The following is a 23,993-nucleotide window of genomic DNA, read 5'->3' as shown; positions in this document are numbered from 1 at the left end:
TAAGAAGACTTCAGGTTGGAGTCCCTAATTAAGGTAATGTATACTTGTTTTTTTCCACTTCAATATTAAATACACAATATACAGCAACACTAAATTATATACCCTATAAAGAGGATAATATATATAATATGTATATATCCTCCTCCATATATAGAAATAATATTAAGCAATAATAGATTTTTTTTTATTTACTTCCACTCAAAATGTTGCAAATAAAACAATAAGAAGATTGCCATCGTAGGAGAGGAAATGGGAACAGGTATTTGATGTTTTCGTTTGTATTCGCCGTTAGTTTGTCATCTAATTTCCCAGACATCAACCACATTTTGTTAAAAGAATACTCGATAGAACTGGCGCATAACCGCTCGAGGTTCTTTGATTACTTTTACATCCAATGAAGCCAATAAAACGTTTTCTTTTAATGAAATGGGCATTTTAATTAGCATGTCGGTTTTTATAAAAAAATAAACTGTAGTATTTTCTTAAACATAATCATTATTTAAGAACTACAGTGTGTATCACAAAGATTTTAACGTTGATTGTAATGATCACTTTTGTAATAATATGTGTAACATTCATATTTTAATCTCAGACATAAAACATGAATGGTTTGTTTGAATGCGATAATCACAGGAACTACTAGTTTGAATTGAAAAATTATTTTAGTGTTGAATAGCCCATATAACGAAGAAGGTTTATAGGCTATAATACATTATGAATAAGGCGTCTGCGTAACCCTTCAAAAAACTGATTTTGCTTTAGGTACACAGGAAAGCGAACTACACCAGTTAGTCCTCTAATCGCCACTCCCGTATCAATTAGTGTTTCGTATGTTAATTGCACAATAAACACAGGTATCAGTTTGAATTAATCAACGAATCGTCATTAACTTCGGGAAGTATACAATAACAGATAGTACAAATAGTATCTACGTCCAAATATTATCTACGTACGGCTTAGCTTAGCTTAATACGACACATGACACGATAAAGTGTTTGTGTTTGGCTCCAGGCGACTTGGCGCCCAGAACTCTGGCCGTTAATCAAAGAAATTTGTTTACGACGCCGAGGACGACCCAGTTTTTATACCTGCCATATTTTCTTGCATACCGACGCAAATAAAATTAAACTTTATCGCCCCTTTCGTTACGTGTTCTTCATGGATACGTGAGTTGTAAACTAACGACCTATCTCGGTATCGTGTAACTTTTTCATCTCTCTTATATTTCGACATATTAAATTACGTAAGTAATTAAAATGTACACTATTTATTTACTCTTGGCGTTTGTTAATTTTGTATCAGATTATATGACGTGTTTATAATGTAGATAAGTAGTATTTTTAGTACTATTAATAACGTCATAATCTTTAACAATAACTTACACATCAAGTTTTCTGCTGTATGATTTGTTAGAAATCTACATTTGTCTGTTACAAATTATGCACTTAATTATTTTCCAATTTTACTTTATGATCCGTATTTTCGACATTTGCCAATAAGTTGGTAGCTATTTGAAATTTTGGCATAGCACGATATAGAGAATTTGAGTAATTCAATTATACATTACTAGCTTTGGCCTCGTATAAATCTTGCTTAGACGGAAGGTCATGGAGTATTAGTTAGGTCTCCAATTAGGACCCAAACGGGACTTTTGTAGCCAATTATTGTTATGTTAAAATTTTGCTTAAGCCGTATTCCCAGTAATCTTAGTGTTTGGGACTAAATTAGATATAATGTCTTATTATTGTAGGTCTAATATTAATTCATGATTTAAAGTTTTTTACAGTTATATAGGACAACTTAAAATACTATAAAAAATTATATCTAAATGGTTGGTTAGATTATAACTACTCAGAAAATTCATAAACAAGTGAATTATTTTTCTTTTATTCTAAACTTCTTTTTTATTTTGTTTTTATGAGCAAATATCTCTGACTAATTTAAACGTTTTATATTATTACAATACTTAAATATTTATACACTTCAAAAAAATATGTAGAAATATCCTAAGAAAACTGGAATGGATCTCACGTTCCACACACAAATTTTATCAGTGCCTATTTCACTTACCGTGAAACAAATGAAATTTACAACGCGCTATATCGTACAAATTGTTCCAACGTTACCTGCAGGTAACTCCAAGCTTGTTATATCACATAGAGATCGATCCAAAGAATCCGCGGAACAAAAAACTATTTCTAGCTACCGAAGCTCTCAAGTCAAGACGGAAACGGAACTAACGAGCAATTTCGCCGCCCCGACTAAACCGCATAGCTGTGAACGTTGAATCTGCTGCGTAGTTATTATACTCGACAGCAAATTATAGCAATTTACATTCGAATCTATAATTATATATATTATAGCTCAAGAGTTTATTTGTTTGTCTGAATGCGCTAATCATAGGAACTACGAAACCGATTTTGAAATTCTTTCATCAATAGTAAGCAACATGTGTCTGATGGCTATAGGCTACTTTTAGAAAATATTTGTCCCAGAAAACCTTTTTCACGCGGACGGAGCCACAGGCCAAGGCTAGTACCTGATATTGTAGTCCTGTTTTTTGATTAGCTTTTGTTTGCTGATACGCCCATGTGTAATTCGCTTTGTGATTAATACTAATAATGTAGCCTATGTAGTTTCTTGTTGATCAAGCTTATATTTTAACAAATTTCATCAAAATCAGTTCAGTGACTTAACATGAAAATGTTATACATTAACAGTGTTACTTTTTAACCGACTGCAAAAATGGAGGAGGTTCTCAATTCGTCTGTATGTTTTTTTATGTGTTTTGGCTTATAACATTAATATGTATAAAAGCTTTATGGAACGTCAACATTTTTAATCTCTTCAAAAAAATAATGAAGCGATTTCCCGCCTAGCCATCCCTCGAAAATGTTTAATTACGAAAAGCATGTCTCAAGTTACATCGACTAATTAATTATTATATTTTATGACGTATTTTATTTAATACCTAGCAGTTGTTATCACAAATAAACCGTTTTAATAAATTAATAAAGTTTGTAACCGTGTATGTCTATTAGGTACTCGTAGTTAATGTAAGTTTGTAAAGTTCGTGACCTAAAACTAAGTGCGTCTATTATTCAAGGCGTACAATGTGCTATAGTAATATACACCGTAAGGGTACTAAATCCTCAAATTTCAAGGTCGAGGGATCCATTAATTCACACTGTACATAAACTATACCCTTACATACTTGCTAACTTATGGAATTTAAAACAAAATACAATTAATTCCGATGTATATCTACATAATTAATTTTATTGTTACAGAAAAAGTAGATGTTGCTAACGGATACCACCGCGTGTTAGATTTTTAGTGGGAAGTTCCATTTATTTATTTTTTTCACTTTGTAGGTAATCAAAAGTAAACTCTATTTTAATCTATTAACATGGTCTCTATTGCAAAAGATAACTTTGTATCAGTCGCCTCTGTGGATTTTTTTCTCTTGACCAGTATTGGCTTCGGAAAACGATTTAAAATAACTACTCCTGATTATCCGTATATTCTCATTTTTCAAAGCAACTATAACGCTCGTGTAAGCATACTTTTAAAACGAAACTCGGATCCCTGTCGTATTTGATCTGGAATAGATTAAGGTTTGAGTCAACAGTTCCGTAGTGGAAAACATCACATACTGGCCTTATAAACTTGCTCCGAGAGATTATCCCTGCCCGCTTCGCTTGAGAGCAAAAATTTGTTTTGTCACATTCCGTACAGTATTTCTGTTGTCGATGTTAATCCACATAGACACGTATGACTGAAATTCAAAGTTATCACGAATTATGCCATTAGAAAATTACAATATCGTTACCCAAAAATAAAGAGGTAAGTTGGTATATATTATTGTAACATAAATCAATGTTTTATAATATTTAGAACTAGTGCACTATAAGAGTAAACAGAAAACATTTCTATAATTGCAACTCGGCCGTATAACGAGGTACGAAACAAACAGCTATTGATGTCATTGTACTAGTTATGTTGTATGTATTTACTTTAGTAATATAAATAGTTCTACAGCTATGCTATCGCAAAAATAACTATGAATCATTATGAAAGGCACGAATACTATTTCCGCGATGTTATACCAATAACCTCGCACCATAGAGGTTCGCTCAATAATTGTATTATTTATGAGCGAGATGCGGTAAGAGCATGCGTCATTAGATGCATATTAACCCTTATTATTGCATACATTCCATATTAATTTTCAACATAAAATGCTTGCTGTAGTTTGCTTTATGGATATATTTTATTGGTGTACAAATTACGAACTATGTAACTACTTTTCTTGTGGGTTTATAGTGTGGATAAAGTAATAATATAACTATTCGAAATTCATACGCCCAATTTTGAATTTTGTCATACAAAGATACAAGTCTTATGTAAACGTCAGAAACTATGAGGGTCTTTCGATTCCACAACAACCTTACCCCAAAACAAATATTTGTTGACCAAATATTGAACCTGCGGCCTCTCGTTCAACAGACCGCTCATTGCACCAAGGCGAATGTCGATACCAATATCGTTATGTTTAATATATGTGTGTTTATTTTAGTTAAATTCGTTGCCTCAATGCTACGTTTAATTATAAAACAGGCGAAAACTTCGCACGCATTTACAAATATTATGTTCTGAATATAGAAAGAAAACACACATCCAATGCAAAATATTTAACACATTTCGATGGCTCCCAAGTAAACTTGTATCTGGAAAAATAGCGATATTCCGTTTATTACGGTTTAATTATGTAGGTACAGTGTACTACTATATCCCATTAAAAAAAGTTATCAAATGATTGTTAATCAAGTGTTTTTCGTTTATTAACTTTTGAATTAAATGGGTTTGGTAGTAAACAGTAGTTAGACAACGCTAAAATGTAAATGTCGCAAGCTTTCCAGGTTCGATAGTTTACTCAGGAGCCATCGATTGATGTATATTTTAAGGATTCATATATATATATATATATATATATATATATATATATATATATATATATATATATAAGTATATATAATATATCTATCGATAATTTCACAGGATTAAATAGATTTCACTTACCATCAGAATTACTCGTAGAAACGTTCGAACGATTTTTAGGGAAAACACAACAAAACATAATGAATTTCAGAATCGACGACACTACAAACCTCTCGATTGACTACCACACACTGATGCCCAATGAAAACAAATTAACAAACAATCGATATGTCATTAGAATGCAAGATACATTGGACAAAATCGAACTCGGTAAGGTGCTATTGTTGAACGTCATTGACTGTGACGTATGTCTGATCAGATTTAGGTCAGAGTACTAAATATTTAGCTACGATTGTCCAGTAAATGTTTCATCAAAATCAGAAGCACGATTTAAACGCCGAACGCTTTTGCGCCCGCGGGATATTCTGTTTAGCGGCTAATTGGCCTATAAGTACGCATTTGGAATAATGTAGCGTTTTGTTATTGATAGAATTTCAAAATCCAACCAGTAGACCAAATAATTATGGGTCTTATAGCAACCTAATTATGATGATGATAAGAATGCTTATGCATTACATGATACTTAGCTGGTTACATATACTTAGTCTGGCCATAAATACTGTTACACTTAATTATAAAAAAATATTACATTTGAATTTCGAATCTGTCATTTTTATACGATTGTTCATTGTGTTTTCTCATTTTGGCGCCAATACATTGTAAAATATTTTGCGATATTAAAATGGTGTGGGGTGATAAAGAGAACCGAATCGCTGTGATAGCATTACACAAAGTAGGTATGGAGCCAAATGCAATTTTTAAAACTCTCCATACACTTGGTATTAGTAAAATGTTTGTGTACCGGGCTATTAATAGGTACAATGAGACCTCCTCTGTTTGTGACAGAAAAAGATCTGGCCGTCCACGTAGTGTTCGTACGAAAAAGGTGGTCAAAGCAGTAAGGGAAAGAATTCGAAGAAATCCTGTCCGAAAGCAAAAGATTTTATCTCGGGAAATGAAGATAGCACCTAGAACCATGTCGCGTATTTTAAAAGATGACTTAGGACTTGCAGCCTATAAGAGACGCACTGGCCATTTCTTAACTGATAATTTAAAGAAGAATAGGGTGGTAAAATCGAAACAACTACTGAAGCGGTACGCAAAGGGAGGTCACAGAAAAATTTTGTTTACGGATGAGAAAATTTTTACAATTGAGCAACATTTTAACAAACAAAATGACCGTATTTATGCTCAAAGCTCTAAGGAAGCTTCCCAATTAGTCGACAGAGTGCAACGTGGACATTATCCGACTTCAGTGATGGTTTGGTGGGGTGTTAGCTACGAAGGAGTGACTGAGCCATATTTTTGTGAAAAAGGTATCAAAACATCGGCACAAGTGTATCAAGATACCATTCTTGAGAAGGTAGTTAAGCCCCTTAACATCACCATGTTCAATAACCAAGTATGGTCCTTCCAGCAAGACTCGGCGCCGGGTCATAAAGCTCGGTCCACGCAGTCTTGGTTGGAATCGAACGTTTCGGACTTCATCAGAGCTGAAGACTGGCCGTCGTCTAGTCCCGATCTTAATCCGCTGGATTATGATTTGTGGTCAGTTTTAGAGAGTACAGCTTGCTCTAAACGCCATGATAATTTGAGTCCCTAAAACAATCTATACGATTGGCAGTGAAGAATTTTCCCATGGAAAGAGTGCGTGCTTCTATTGATAACTGGCCTCATCGTTTAAAGGACTGTATTGCAGCCAATGGAGACCACTTCGAATAAGCTTTTTATATTTTTAATTGTTTTATATTTATGTATTAAACTGACACACTGTAAAAGTAATAAATGTTATTTGCAGTTAACAATTTTCTTTTTTCTTTATTACAATATTTATGGCAAGACTAGGTAATAATATAATAATAATATGAGCCCTGTATTATAATATACTATCCCATTGCTGGCACAGGCCTCCTCTAGTACAGATAGGGATAAGTCCTTAGTCCACAACCCTGGCCTAGTGCTGGTTGGTTGACTTGACACACCCTCAAAATTCCTACAGAGAACTTCTCAGGTATGCAGGTTTCGTCGTGATGTTTTCATTCACCGTTACAGCAACCGATAATTCACCAAAATTCATATGACAATAGTATGTCTCATCGACACATAAATGACGAATAGCAAAACTTAATAAAAGCATACCAATATTATTCTATAAAATACATAAGAAACGCGGATATAAGTAATGAAAATGCGCATTCTAAAATGCAAAACAGTTCCCCGAACTTCTAACACGACTTATCTACGCTAACAAGTCGGAAACAAAAGCCACGGGGAAGTGCATGGCACAAAACTATGAGAGGAATACTTAAACACGAATTCAGATTATAGATTAAAGACTTGCAGCATTCAAACTTGTTTCAATATAACTATGTATAAACAATGCTAAATGTATATTTTTTGTTTTCTTATTTAAACTGTGTTGATAAAACAGCGGCATGGATTTGATCTTTTTACGATGAACTTGTACTTCTCTGTACGTTCTATGGTATATAGTACATTGTACGTAATTGATTGAAAGTTGTTTTGCAGAAAAAAGTAATCAGCTGAAAACGAGAGTCGTTAGAAATAATCAAATAAAATAAATGGACAAAAGATAATCTAAACTAAGCTGGCTAAGCTTGTGTCTAGAATTAGTGTGTATGTAGGAATACGACTTCGGAAAATATCTAAAAGTCATGCTAAATCATATATATATATATATATTAGTAATGTAACATACATGTAGTCGATACTTTGTTTAATAATTCAAACAAAGTATCAAGTAGTCAAAGTTTAAGCTGCTTTACATTGCTTATGTATTATGACCTTTTTCTTTGTCATCTACTGTCCTTTTTAGAGCCCAAGTCTAAGCGATTTACAACGCTACATGAGGCGGTTATTGCCCTACACAACACTCAAAGTTTCTACTTTATCATGACCTTCGTAGTGAACAAGTTTTGTCGAACGATGAATTATCCAAATTATATTCTAGGCAACTTATTACTTAAAAGCAAAAATAGATACTATTTTTGTTTTAAGAATTAGTTTGAGTCAATATTGTTCCCAACTGAACGAGGCATTAGCAACTTAATATATTATCTTCACGGATAAAACCCCAAGGGGATAGGCAAATGGAGCAACCGCGGTTAGCCAACGTTATTTCCATTCTCTAAATTGTGTGGGTCGAGAGAACATATCAGAAAGTTTTCAGTATCGTAAAACTCATCCATTTTGCCCGGTCTGGAAATCGAACCTGAAACTTCACCGCTTTAACGCCGAAAGACGCTGCTTGTGACCAATGAGTCAAAACAAAGTCTTCACATAAACTGAACTTAAAGTCAGATAAAAAAATATAATTAAATATGCCAACTATAACATAAAAATTGCTTAATATGATTTAGAAAATAACCAGATGTCTCGGGATCGGGCGGTCGATGCCTCTGTCTACCGTTCCACCAGCATCCACAACAAGGCATCCCGCTCTTCACTATTTGAACTTCATATTAATGTTTTTTTCCACGGAACGCTAATTACTTAAACCGATCAATAGTTACAGTCGTATTTTGTTCAACAACACATATTCCTTTATCACCTTTATTTCCATAATAAAGTTTCCTCTGTATGTTTAAGTATGACTAAAGTTGCTTTAACACTTCAATAATATGAAACATTTACATTGAATATTCACGTCTCACTTCAATATAATAGAGCAATTGATACACCACATTTTGGCATGAAAAACAAATCAAGTTCGGTCGGCATTGTTATGTGTTCCAGAAAGTTAGTACAGGAACGCGCCCGCCCCCGACCGCGCTCTGCGCTCAACTGCGGTTGAATATGAATGAAGGCGAAAAGGGTCTCTCATTTTCAATGTCCTGAAAAAAGCTAAACCCTCAATGTTTATTGCGAGGCGAGCGCTTTGGAACCATTAGAAGGGTACGATAACGAACACCTATTCCGAAATGTTGCGCGATAATAATAATGTCTTATTAGATGTACTTTAAAATGTACTTTAGACTGTTTTGTATGACCGTTACAATAATTGCTAAAATTGGAGAGGATTTTGAAAATAAACATATGAAGCGCAGACCATTAGGTAATTTCTATAGAGCAAAGTAATGTTCTATTAATTCCAAAACTTCCCAGCATACCCAAAGTAATTTTAAACTATAAAGTGTACTCTACAGGTTAATTGGTAGTTACATGCGGTATGTTTTATCTAAGGTATAACGGTACACGAAAATGTAGTTAGAATCTCCAATCTAGTTGGTTTCGCTGGTTATAGACGATATATTTACTAGGATCATAAATGAATTCCATAGATATATTTTTTCTTGTCCAAAAAATAATATCATCAGTTATTTGGTCGGATTCAAGTCTTGATAAAAGGATTAGTTACTTTAAAAAGAATATTGAAAAATAATCTGTGTGTGTCACACGTTAAGAATTCTAAAAGGGCGAGCGAGTTGAAGCAATGGAGCCTTCTAACTATAATTCTGCTAGCACTATTGTAGATTTCTAAGAAATCTGTTTTTTATATCATTCTGTGCGAATTCTAAAACATTATTTTAGCTAAATCTAATTGAAAAATAATTGGACGGTAGAGATATTGCTAGGGAAAGTTTAGGGAATTAGAATAATATTTGAAGCGAAGCTTATTGGATAATATTGAAAGTGGGTCGTACTGGAATAAGAAATTGAATACGATAAAACGATTCCTTGGTCTAGTGGCATTCTTAAAATAGGAATCGCGAAGGTCTCGGACTTGGGTTCTAAATATGGGATTCTAAAACCCAGGAACTCTTTCCAAAGTTCGTATACATTGTTGACGTACCAATACCTATATTATTAGTAGTATAGGTACTGAATGGTTGGGAAACCACTTATAAGAAATAAAATAATATACTGTATGTTTTTTCAAGTACCTTGTAAAAATTCTCTTCATTACTTATACATATAAATGAAAAGTGATTCTTGAAACCAAGATTATTAACAATGGCTTATTCAAGTGTCATTTGAAATAAATTATCTTAGGGAATAAACAACAATCATTAAATAAATGCATATTTTGTAGAATCTAATTGTTAAAACGTTTGTATATCTTTAACGTGGCTATCGAACACGCGTTAATGAATATTAAATGTTCCCAAATAAGCTCGTAAAATGTTTGATATTATTAAATATTGAACGGCTGCTACGATAATTGAATTAACTGTGATAGATAAATATACCTCCATTTTTAATATCAAACGGTAAGACTGGTATTTAGTGATAGTATTAAACTCCTGTACATAGCGCAGTGTTGCCAGTAATACATATTTTTAACACATGGTACAGATGTGAAAAAGGATACAGATTTTTACAATTCGTAAATAGTTTGTACAGAACTTTGTGATTTTTGGCAATTTGGATGTATTTTCCTGTTTATTAGTAGAAAATAGTAGTATAGGAAACTTAAAGAAAGGGTTGCTGGAACTGAAATCTATACAGATTTTTTACACACTTTCCATTTTACAATTGCAGATATGTGCCGCTGACTTATAGTATTGACACAGCGTTCCATGTTCATTTTATATGTATTGACACAATAATGATGATTTAGGCTGAAGATCGAGGCAGATGTGTAAAAAATTCAAGAATTGTCGAAAATCATTTAAATACTCAATATATATCTTTCTAATCACTTACTTTAAAGTTTCTACGATACATCGTTAATTTAGATAAATTTAAGGACGATAACAATCAGAATTCATGTAGCTAATTTATTCTATGAATGATATTAATAGATAAGTGTATTATTACCAACATATTGTATCTTTATTATCAATATAAATATTTGGGTTATCAGCCAAACATTTCTTAGAATGAATCAATTCATTTTATACGTTTGCCCATGGCATTACTCACATAAATATCGGCGTTCGGATTAGAAGGGTACTTTTCGCGGATAAAAAAATATTATTAAAATCCAAAATGCTATCTGAGTGCTAAATTTAATTTAAAAATACAATCTTTCGACACCCAAAGTTAGCTTTTAATTTAATAATGTTGCAATAAAACTAGTCACTGATAAATAGCGTAATACCCGCTTTTTCGCTCTCTAGTTCTACTTACTATAATTAAAAAAGAGAAAATCTATATTTGAAGAAAAAATTTGCCATCTCAACTGTACTCGAGATGATCAACTGAAATCCAAAATGTTATCTTAATTATTGCATTAGCAGTTGAATACCTGTGACACGAATGTCAAAATGGCGCATGGCTGAAATGGCGCGTATCACGTAAATGCGGTTTCGTGCCTAGGCATACTTATAATTTTGTATAGGTACACTAATACGCAACGCGTTACTACTAAAATTATAAATCTGTGTTTCAGAATTTCATGTTTACATTCCTACTATATGTTTACATTCGCAATCATTGGATAGAGGTATGACAGCGTACTGGCAGAAAATAAATAAACTATTTCGATTTCAATGCAGAAAACAGTATTTTGCAGTCAAATACAAAATGATTTTTATTCTTCATTAGCTTTCCTAGATTACAATTTAAGACCCACTGCAATTTCACAGAAAGGTAGCCTATATAATAGTATTAATCCAAAGCTTAGTCTATCTGTGTCATATTTAATCGGATTCCATTTAGCGGCCTTTGTCCTAACTTATAATAAAAAAATAACATTTATATTTAGGCACATTAGTAGGGAAATTCTCATTACACATTTAAAAAAGATCTGGACAAAAATAATAAACTAAATAAATACGTATGACCACAGGGGTGGTGTAGACACAATATATGCATGGAGCTAAGTCACATTTTGCAAAATATACAAATGCAAATTAGGTATTAAATATATTATCTCGTTAATGAATAATTATGTACTTTATATACTCAGAAGCGGGAAGCAGGAAGCGGATAGCTTAGTTATGTATGTAACGTACTGCTGAGACGAATGTCCTCAGGTACAAATCCCAAGGGCACACCACTCTATTTTTCTAAAATGATGTGTGTATTCTTTGTAAATTATCGCTTGATTAAACGGTGAAGGAAAACATCGTGAGGAAACCTTCTTGTCTGAGTTCTCTATAGAAATTTTTCGAGGGCGTGTGATGTCTACCAAACCACACTAGGCCAGCGTGGTGGACTAAGGCCTAGTTCCTCTCATGGTAGAACAGGCCCGTGCCCAGAAGCGGGACAGTATATAATACAGGGCTGATCTTGTTATATGTATTATTATTATATACTCAGTATTATTATTTCCCGGAATTCAGTAGTGGGGAGAGATAAATATGGAAAACGTAAAAAGGCGTAATTACGAGTACGATGTTAAGATGAACTGGATGAAAATAGTGACATGACAGGGCGTCTGCTAAGCATCCCGCATCTGATTAAAAAACCGGACAAGTGCGAGATGGCACTCGCGCACCGAGGGTTTCGTACAAACAAGTTAGGTAAAGTATCTAATAATTATATACCTATATATAATAATATCAGCCCTGTATTATATACTTGCCCACTGCTGAGCACGGGCCTCATCTACTACTGAGAGGGATTAGGCCTTAGTCCACCACGCCGGCCTAGTGCGGATTGGTAGACTTCACACACCTTCGAAATTCCTATAGAGAACTTCTCAGATGTGCAGGTTTCCTCACGATGTTTTCCTTCACCGTCAAAGCGAACGATAAATTCACAATGAATACACACATGATTTTAGAAAAATCAGAGGTGAGTGCCCTTGGGATTTGAACCTGCGGACATTCGTCTTGGCAGTCCGTTCCACACCCAACTAGGCTATCGCCGCTTATAATGAAGTTCAATATACTTATATAATGAAGTTCAAACTTGTCTAACCTTTCCGTTCTCTAGACGGTTATTGCAGTAATCGCAAATAATAAGTTGGAATAATAAATTCGCTTTTACTTTGTTGTTAAAGTAGATATTTATGGTTTTTAGATTTTTTCGTTAAATTACATATTCAGTTAGATATAAATTTCATGATTCTAGGTCAACGGGAAGTATCCTGTTGGTTTGACTCCCTTAAGAAATCGCAAAATATGCGACATAAATGGTCACAATTTTTGGCCCCGTTGACTTGAGATTGATTTTATCTCGGCTATAAGAGTTTCTTTTAATGTACGGAACCATAAAAAATATAAAATGAGATAATGTAGTCAGAAAAAATAATCAAGTCACTTGTGACATTGATAAAATAATATATCCATTGATATCGTTACTTTACATTAAGTATATCACGTTATTTTGCAATTTAGTATTTTAATTTAGTAGTTCGTGGAGTAAATATATGATTTATGTTCACTACGTAGTTTCAAGCGAACAATGCCACTCGCTATTTACGCTATGGACATTTCGAGAAATCCACGACGCCATTTTGATAAAGAGCTTCTGAGCCATAGAAGAAGATGGGTCCCAATATGATACCGCGCAGGTCGCTAATCGCTACAAAGACCACTGACAGAGATATTAACAAAAATAGTCACCTATTTGATAAGTTAAGGCTTGATATTTGATATCTTGTACGTAATAAAAATATTTTGTTAAAGTTTTTTTGTATTTAAGCATTTCTTGTAAAAGAAGAATATTCTGAACATTTTTACGTGTTTAAATAATTCTACGATGTAGTCAGTTTTGAGTTACCAAAGACTTTCTCGGCAGTAATACAGAAATTTCAAATACAATTTCAACGACTTATAATTAATGTCCTTAAGTAGGTACATAAGTATGTAATAAGACATTCCAATTTATATCGAGAAAAGAATCTTATTGAAACCTTGAGATTGAACTCGACCGGGACCTAATCTTTAGTAAAATTGTACACCGAAATAAGTGATGATGTAGGTGTGAAATATCGTCAGTAAAAAGATAATAAATATTTTAAATATAAGAATGTAATCATTTTATTTCAACGATACAATTACGTGACTAAATGTATGTTATCTTTATTAATGAATATCCATACTTATAAATGCGAAAGTGACTCTGTCTGTTTGTTTGTTATCTTAAATCGCTAAGCTGATTTCGATGAAATTTGGTATGGAGATAGTTTAAGACCTTGAGAAGTTCACTGGGTACTTTTATGCCGGGAAAATATATAGCGCGGCTTTATCTTGGAAACAACTTGGGCGAAACCGCGAACAAAAGCTCATATAGTATGAATGCGAAAATAACTGCCCTGAATGTTACGCTCCCACAATTATACAACTCAATCGATTTTATTGAAATATTGTGAGGAATAAACTGAAACCATAAAGAAGGATTTAAGACTATTTTTTATCCTGGAAAACTATTTCACGCAGACGATGCCGCGTGCAAAAGCTAGCTATTGATAAAATAAGATACATACCGAAATATATTGATCCTTGTTTATTTACTGCAATTTCTTTAAAATTTTTAAACTTTGTTACCAAAACTATAATCACAACTCCACATCTACTACGAAACAACAGCTAAAGAGTTGTTACTGAAAATTATCTTCAACTGCTCTTTTACTACCCTGCAACCATACCTTCTGTCATACAAATTATTTTGTTGTTTATTGAAAAATTTGCGAATGTGAATGTAAACAGATGTTCGTCGGGAAGAAATTTGTTTACTTCGAGATACGTCTCGAGACATGTAATGGAAAATTACTTTGCATTATTAAAATTGTGGACTTTGTATAGGATATCCTTGAGATATATTGTAAACCGAGTAGTCTTAAAGAATGAGCCAATCTATATAATAGGTATATTAAAACAAGCCGATATCTGTACATTATAGATATTAAAGAAAAAATATTTTAAAACAACAAAAGCCAAAATATCAGTTAGTAAAATATTTGTCTGTCTGTATGTGTGTACACGCATTACGCGAAAACTTATGCATGGAATTGAATGCAGTTTGTACTGATGTATTGCTAGCGGTCTAACTTAAAATATATGCTCCATTTTATCCCGAGATCCTTTATCACGCGGGGTGCCGCGAGTAAAATCTAGTAATAAATATTTTTTTGCTTAATGTTTATATTAAGATTACATACCTGTCGCAGATCCAGCATTTATGAGAGTTTTCACGCCATCTTCTTGGGGCTTATTATTTCTTAAAGGGCTGTTATTTTGTTGTGAAGTATTATTAAGTGGAGATGTCGGTAGTGACAAAGGGGAAGAAAGCCTTAATGGTGACGTCGGAGTGCCCAAATTTGACGGAAGAGATAACTTAGACTCAGATGACACAAAGGAATTTGTTTTACAAAGTATATCAGATTTTTCTGGGGGTTCAGAGGTGCACATAACTGTTGGAAGGGATATTTTAAGTGAATTACTTCTCGCCGAGGTTGTTTGTTCGCTTTCCAGCGAGTCAGCCATGATGCTCTGTAAAAAATAGAGATACGTCAGAACATTGAAAGCCCGCTTAAATTTCAACCGGTCGAAATGAAAAATGGGTGCTGCTTCGTTTATAGTCATTGAGTTATTTTAGGAGTTATAAATAAATCTATAGACTGTAGTTTTATTTGAAAGTAACATGATTATTATCTTTAAAGAATGTTTATTGTTGGACTTAGTTATTATGATGTATCGTTTACTTTTGTTTCTTTAATCTACTCAAGGGTAAACACATAGATGAAGCTATCAGTTGGTTAATACATTTAAGATCTACGAATAACGTACATAGATATAGATTTAAATAAATAATAACTGGTCCCGTATAATTAGATTTAACTACTTATTTACTTTAGGAATATAGTCAACACTGACTCGAGCTTATACTTTGTTATACATATGAATTATTAGCTTCGTTTTATTTTAAAGTATCTCTGAACTCAATTACATGAATTAATTCTGGATTATTTACTATATAAATTACAATATAATATGAAGCTTTTTAAAGTATACACAACAGAGAAAAGTGTGTCGACGGAAACCCGGAGGACGAATTGTTTTAAAATCTTAGTAACAATAGAGGTTTCATAGATTATAAACTATCACATCTTAGTTACTTCACTTATAGTTTTCGTAATTATTTTTTGCAAAATTTGAATTATCATGAATTCAATGACTTTTGTAAAATATCTGTAAAACAGTGCAAATAAATGAACAAAGTAGTTAGCCTATTATTAACAGAAATATTATCATTCAAACCGGGTTGGTATGACAGCCACAAATTATTTCCAGTAATCGATTTCAAACGTATAAAGAGCGGGATGTTCACACAAAATTACATTAGTGTGGCAAAAGAATTTCGTACTTTTTATATGGCTATAAACTTATCCACCCTTGTGTTGTATTTTATTTAACGCTGGTGATTTCTACATAAGTATAAAAGCGGATTTAGTTTGGCAATACTTGTTTCACTCAAGATGCAGAGCGAGTTAAAAATTTACAAGTTGAAAACATTGGCGTAGCTAGGAATTTTCTTTAGGGGAGTTACCTGGCGCGAGCAAAGAAAAAGTTGAATTCAAAGAAAGGCCGGCACCACGCCAGTTCTTTGTTAGACTCACTAAGCGGGAGGCTATTTCTAGGGTGGGCACCTTCCCATCCTTACAATAGCTACGCCCATGGTTGGAAAGTAACATAAGTTTTTAATTAAATTTATTTTTTGTTTAGGTTGGCGAATGTCGTATGACGTATACTAGTATAAGTAAGAGGGGCACCAGATGTTAAGTGTTCACCAATCCTCCAGTGTTGCCAGTCTTAGAGGAAAGTAACAGGTAAGAAAGAGAGGGTGTTTGCGTTTCCGAAAATCTCAGGCACCAACGAAACATAACAAGAAGCTGTCATTCCGGTTCGGTTTTCAGCTGGTATTAACCCGATTCATCGGTCGTATATATTCAAATATATTCATAGCGTGGCTATAGAGCCGTCTAGAGAGAGTGATAGCACTCTCTCTAGACGGCTCTACTCATATCTTGATAAATTTGTGTTATTGGCAAACAACTAAACTATTCCCTATAAGCATGTAAACATATTGTATCGCTAGCCACATAATCGTGTTCGGTCATTCAATAAACGCGTGTAAATAGCGCCGTGTGAAAAAGATTGTGTAATACATTCCGCTACAAAATGAATGCGTTAAAGCATTTTCGGCTCGTTCATATCGGTTGACAAATTCGGAAAACATTCGATTAATGTATATTTTTTATTTTTCCACATTTTTACGGTACTAATTACGTGGAAGCAGTTCTTTAAATGATAAGATTTGTAGCACCATGCTGTTTGAAGTAGCGTACATATTTCTATTTGAAAAAAATCGTGTCTATGTGTGTATCTCTTAGGAAGTCCTAAGTCCAGCCTCAGAGGCAATTAACGGCTTACTTTATGTTGTGTAATATCTAGTATCACACTAAGTGCATACGCCTACTGGCAGATTGACAAGGCAAGGAATCCCTTATGCACCACGTAGGCACACATGGACGTCAATAATTATAATATTAGTCATGCTGTGAGTATATAGTATGTGTTCTAGTTGCGCCTTTGCATACCCCTTCGGAGATGAATGCGTGATGTGTGTTTGTTTTTATGAGTATATCTATGGGTAATGGGTATGTGGAAACAATACGCCCGGCTTGGATTTTAGGAGAAACCAAGCGGGCAGAATCGTGTCGCATTTGTGTTTGAAAATCACAATACAAAAAGCCCTATATTATATACTGACCCACTGCTAGGGACGGGCCTCCTATACTATAGAGAGGGTTAAGGCCACATTTCACCACACTGGTCTACTGCGGGTTGGCATATTCCATATACTTTCAAAATTCTTATAGAGAACTTCTCATGTGTACAAGTTTCTTCACGATGTTTTCCTTCACCGTTAAACCAAGCGGTGATTTATAAATAACACACACATAATTTTAGAAAGAATCACCATTTTTTAGTTTAACGGTCGGATTAAAATTACATAAGTAATAATAATTTAATTAACAGGTAATTAAATAATAATGTCGTTTATTGCAATAAAAACTCAACAAAAAATATTATTTAGTTCCGTTCATGAAATTACCAACTGTATTATATGTGACAAACATTTGTCTGGTCATTTATTTTTAACTATATATGTACTAAAAATAAAGACATTACGTTAAAAATTATTATTATTATATTTAATTCGTTACTCCACGGATAGGTTAGAGAAATATCATTTAAACTACAGTAATACGCACCCGTTTACTGTTTAATTAATTGTAAATAGCTGATATTAACCAGACGGCTACTCAGACGGATTTATAGGTAAACAGTTTTTTAACTCTTCATTTGCCAAATATATATTCAAAGTAAATAACGTAATGGTAATGTGCTGTATTTTCGCCGATAAAATCTACTCCATTGTAAACTAAGGTAATGAAAACACGACAGATTTCTAAGAAACGTTAATAATTAATATAGTTTGTACTGCTGTATAGACGTAATGGCTGTGACGATTTACAGAACAAGGTACAGTGTTGTTGAGTTTTACTATTTAATTTGCGTATCATTTGCTATTATAGTTAACGATAGCCTCGCCTACCAAGCTATCAGACCAATCTATACATATTATAAAATAAAGGCCCCAAAAGCTATCTGTCTCTATGTGATAGATTTTCTCAAAATCTACTGAACGGATTTTTGTACGATTCTTACTAAAAGATAGTGCAATTCTTGAGAAAGATTTAGATTAACAGTACACTACGTTTGTGTATAAAATGACTGAAATATAACGATTAATGTTGAAGAGGTCGCGTGGTTGTAAAAAATCTCGTGGGTCGGGATTTGCGCGGGAAAAAGTTTGTGACATAGATTTCCACGCGGGCGAAGCCGCGGGCAAAGTAGTAAAGCCACTAATCACAATTTATAAAGATACAAAATATGAAACGTTTTAATAGCCTCTATTGCAGTACACATTTAAATTAACATGGACGTACAACCCATAGTACCGCTCAGCCATCTAATCTCACAGGTCACAGGAATCTCATAACCTATGAGGCCACTTCGTAGCTACACGCAACCACAATCTACGGCGAGACGAAGTCGATCCCAGTTTCAGATTGCCCATTAATTGAGTTGAACTCAATGCACTGGAGACAAGCGTCATACTAATTAACTCACGGACACCTACTTTAAAACTGTATTGAAGCTGCTATGTGTTTACATACTGTAAGTGTTCAAATTTTAAGTTTATTTTTATCTAAACTGGACTATGGAAACTATGGAAGAAAGAACGTAATAGGTAGGTACTATAGTTACGCATGACGTGCGAGTAGTACCTACCTACGTGATGCGTATAGTAAGGTACTAGGCTTCCAAACACAAGGTTGTGCCTATAAAATCTGTCAAAAAAATACTAAGATGTTTCAGCAATTGTTTTAAGGAAGATAAAAAGATTTACGGTGCAGCTGTCGGTGTCGAGGGCTGAACCGGTTGTCAAGATGCTAAGAAAATATAAAATAACGTTCACTCGCCGCCGGTTAAACCAAAATTCAAATCGCTGCGTCATTTACCGCTTAATTACTGAACGGAGGCTTGCTAGAAAGCAGGCGTCGTTAAAAAACCCGGTCAAGTGCGAGTTGAGTGTTGACCTGAAAGTTTTACATACGCTGTATATTTATACATTTGTAGTTTTGTAGTTTGTACGTGTAGTGATAACTACAACGTGTAAACCACCGCAATGTCTATTTCTGCCGCCAAGCAGCAATGGGTAGTCACTGCTGTGTTCCTGTTTGAAGGACACTGTTGCCAGTGCAATTACTGGACATGACGAGATATAACATCTCATGTCTCAGCATGGCGAGAGCAGTGAAATACCAAACAATACTTTATAATTCAAGTTGTTCGATGGAGTTTCTACCGTTTTTGGGCGGTCGTATCGCTTACCATCAAGCAAATAGCAAGCTCGTCTCATCATTCAAAAGAATAAAAAAAAATGTACAGGATATTTTAATTACGTAATTGATTATTAGGAGACGCTCGCGGCTTCGCTCACATACAAAAAAGTGGTAATAAAAGTTTCATTATATATTTTAAAACAAATGACCTACATGTAAATTAAGGTTCTATAAAATTTGTGCTAAGTTTAATCCAAATCCGTTTCGCGGTTTCTGCAAATTACGTTAGATCAGATTTATTACTCTAATTCCGCCATACATTCCTTTCGTGCTGAATTTCGGGATTTAGGTCACCGGTAAGTAAGCTTTGATGATCAATCAGTCAGATGAAATTACACTTTGAAGTGGCGTACCTTTATATGGCGGTACATAAGTATAAACTTGAAATTTGTGCATTTTACAGTAGAAAGTATTTCATATAAACCTCACCTATGGTAATCGCTTAAAACAGATAAATGCGTTATTAATAAAATTCTACTTTTCATAATAAGCCACGGGACCCTGTCGAACCCTATTACAGAAACATAGTAGAAAGACAATTTTACGTCGGTTCCGATGACGCATCGTTCTACGCTGAAAAAATATTAAGGCCGTGACAGTTTATATCTTCGAATTAGAACCGACTTACACATATAATTCATATTATACTAAGTGCGTAGGTACCTTGTATTATATAGTACTTACGTATTATTTAATTTGTTAAAATTGTACGTGAAATACAGTGCAATTTTTAAATGCACAAAACTGGAGGTCAGTGGTTTAAAGCTAGTTATTTATTAATTCCTCCTTGGGATTGCTTAGCGGTTTACGCCCACAGAACACTCAAGCACACTACAGATGATTGCAGATGCTCTGCAACCACACCATGACTAACAATTCCCTAGATTACTATTACTTTTTGTAGTCTTATTGGAAACCCAGATTTTCAACTACATTGACGTAAAGAACTTCAATGTTATCTGTAAAATAAACCTTCAAAGTAAGATTTCAGTGTGTGCGCCAAGAGCACTTTTCCTTGAATAGTCTTGAAATTTTTTCAACTTGTAGAAAGTAATTTCAAGTTAACGAATAACCTTAGAAACGTTTTCCACAAGTGGGTTTGGAATACTAAATTAGAGTTACGAAGTAGATAACGGTCTGCATGTTTTTAGACATTGTAGATACCAATTTATTTTAAGTAGAATGAAAGATAGGCATCAGATATTACCTAATTTTCTTTATAGGTTCGCTATTTGATGAAAATTCATTTTAAGTCGTAGTAGCAAAGTTTGCATTTAAAGGTGAGTATAGACTAGATCATATGCTATATCAATGTAATGTAACGTTCTTACGAATGGTACAATAAAGGCAGAACCTCGATTTCAAAAAGCATTTCCATGTAAATTCCATTCCTGCGAATGTTGGACTAAGACGGAAGGCTTAAGGCGAGTCGCCATTACCTAACCTGTAACTTTGCGTCTCCATTCCGCATCGGCCGCGCTCGTGCCTTTGCTCGATAAATCGTTACTCCAACGCACTTGTCGGTTTTTAAAAACCGGGTTGTAACAAAACATCGAACATCGTTATCGAAGTGCGGTCCGATAAAATTTCAAAACAGCGAATGCTCGATGTTCTGTTAAAAGTAAATGCTATTTACCACCTTAAGGTTATAGCTTAAGGTCCATTTTTCATACATTTTGTTTCACCTTTAATCTGGGTAACTAAACAAGTATTGGCAAGTAAAGAATTTAAATTCACGTCTAGTTAGTGATTAGTTCTCGCAGTTGAAAGAAAAACGTAAAAATAATTAATATGCATGGATATTTCGGCCTTTAAAATTTAATATGACGAAATTTTAAAGGCAGAAATATCCATGATTGACGTGAATTTAAATTCTTTACTTGCCAATACTTGTTTAGTTACCCAGATTAAAGGTGAAACAAAATGTATGAAAATGGACCTTGAGGTATCGCCTTAAGTTAATATAGATATATCATTAAATTCTGAAATCTAACCCCCTTATTCATAGACGTTTTTTATCTAACGACCGAGTAGAGCTGTGATAACAAGTCTGTTTCTCAGTGCTGCCGGCATGACAGTCTTCTCAGTGCGTAGACATAGGGCCGTTGTGATTGGCTAATATTGAGATACAATAATAATAGCCAATCACAACGGCCCTATGTCTGTTTCTCAGTGCCGTTTTGCACTGAGAAACAAGCTTGTTATCACAGCTTTACTCCGTCCTTAGATAAAAAACGTTTATGAATAAAGGGGTTAGACTATTGTCTACAATAAATTGATTCCATCATACAAATTGTAATGTAGGTGCATATAATATCCCTATTTCCGTGCACAAAAAATTGGTTTCTCAATGCACAATAGAATTTAGAATACTTTAAAGTATATAAACCACTAGATAATGATAATAAAATTTAATCAGCCTAATAAAACAAAATAAAAACAAGATCCATTCATGTATTATACAAAATTATGTGGAGCTTGCGAGATTATTGATAATGGCAGCAATTTCTTTCCTTTTGGCACTAGGGTATATTTTAGCTAGCAAGTCACATGTGCCCACTTCACCATGGTTAAAGGCATGTTCAGCAATTCTCTCAGCATTGCAGATGACATGGATCCCACAATCATACCCATTACTTTGTTGAATACACTCTTTGTCAACATAATTCAATGTACCTGGAAATATAAAAATAATGTTTAATTTTCGACCAAGCTCCTTAAATAAAGATTAAAAAAAAAAAATGTTTAATTTTATTTTTAATATTTTATTATCACTAGAACTACCAACATAAGTGTTTTGTCAGGTCTTCAAAAACATTTATAATAACCTATATATTATTTTTTGTCTGTCACCATTGAATACCAAGTTAAGCATTCACCAAAACAAATCAATCATTATGATTACTACTGTTTAAACAAATGTTTGAAATAAATGAAGACTGCAGCCTTCATTCAGTCTGCCCCGTAACCATGAAGGCAGTCTTTGAAACATTGGGAGAAAGTAATAATATAAATATCCAAGATAAAATCCGTAAAATTGTTTTATTTCAAAATTAATAATTAGTTACAAATAGTACAATTTTTGTGTCTATTACATCAATCTGAAATAATAAATGGGCAGGAAAAAAATCATATACAAAGAAAACTTAGAAGTCAATAACTAAATTGTTTTCCTTTTTCTTGTATGCTATTCTAAACATAGAGCGAAAGAAGAATCTGAATCCATAAGGCCTGTTACAATAACTCATAAAATAATGCACAACATTGTGACACATATAATGTGCAAGGCTAGTGACAAACAAAAACTATTTGTTTACAAATTATTACTCTACAGGCATAGCTAAAATTAAAAGCATATTCAGTGTCTGCATCAGAATTTCTAAATAAATGGCAACATGTCCTTTAACCCATCACTGGACTATCAACTGTCAAGCGGCTACTGGTACCATTTTGAGGGTGACATTAATAAGCATGAAATAATGTCTATTTTTGATAGCTCGATAATATATAGGTTAAAATATAAGTGTAAATAAAAAATTCCATGTTAAATAATTATGTGAAAAATTAGTACTCTTAAATGAGCCATCTAATACTTCATTGGTGGTTAAAATTTACTTAAATCTTATGAGACATGCCCTATGAATAAGAATAAAGCCTTTAGAAGTATAAATGCTAATGAAAGATGTAGGTCTGAGTAACTTCTTTTTTATAGAAGAAAATGAGTAATTAATACAGAGTGGGCCCAGAGGTTGGCAGTTCTAGTAATAAAAGATGCTGTTAGTGATGTTGGCTTTGACTAAACATCATGAGGTTCAAAACAAAATATCATATTTTGTTTATGATCCTAGATAATAATTGTTGGAAAAAAGGTTAATGCAACACCAATATAACATTATGAGCAGCCAACCTAACAGTTAATTATCCATTAACAAATTTAATTTATATTTATGTAGTTTAATAATATAAAATTTATACTTACACTCATTTTGTAGATAAGGTATCATATGACCTGCGAACGCCCAAGCTACATCTTGATTGCAAGATTGAGAAGAATCAATGTGGAAAAAACCATTTTCCGGTTTTGAATAAACTAGAAGACTCC

At 33.6% G+C, this 23,993-nt stretch overlaps 1 protein-coding gene across 3 annotated transcripts in view; it reads right to left on the bottom strand.

Moving 5' to 3' along the window:
• LOC115455785 (cytochrome b5 reductase 4) overlaps positions 1 to 23,993 on the bottom strand; it is a 64,319-nt gene that overhangs the window by 37,750 nt on the left and 2,576 nt on the right. For 2 of the 3 annotated variants that reach the window (XM_037437057.1, XM_030184491.2), the window contains exon 2: positions 15,077 to 15,407. In XM_037437057.1, coding sequence (XP_037292954.1) covers positions 15,077 to 15,401 — 325 coding nt within the window. In that variant the 5' untranslated portion in view covers positions 15,402 to 15,407. Of the gene's footprint in view, positions 1 to 8,449; positions 8,857 to 15,076; positions 15,408 to 23,993 lie in introns of those variants that run through there. The other variant, XM_030184493.2, reaches the window with a different exon arrangement.

The sequence above is a fragment of the Manduca sexta genome, chromosome 10 (genome assembly GCF_014839805.1).
Source record: "Manduca sexta isolate Smith_Timp_Sample1 chromosome 10, JHU_Msex_v1.0, whole genome shotgun sequence".
Classification (NCBI taxonomy): Eukaryota; Metazoa; Arthropoda; class Insecta; order Lepidoptera; family Sphingidae; genus Manduca; species Manduca sexta.
This window is presented reverse-complemented; position numbering and strand designations above follow the sequence as displayed.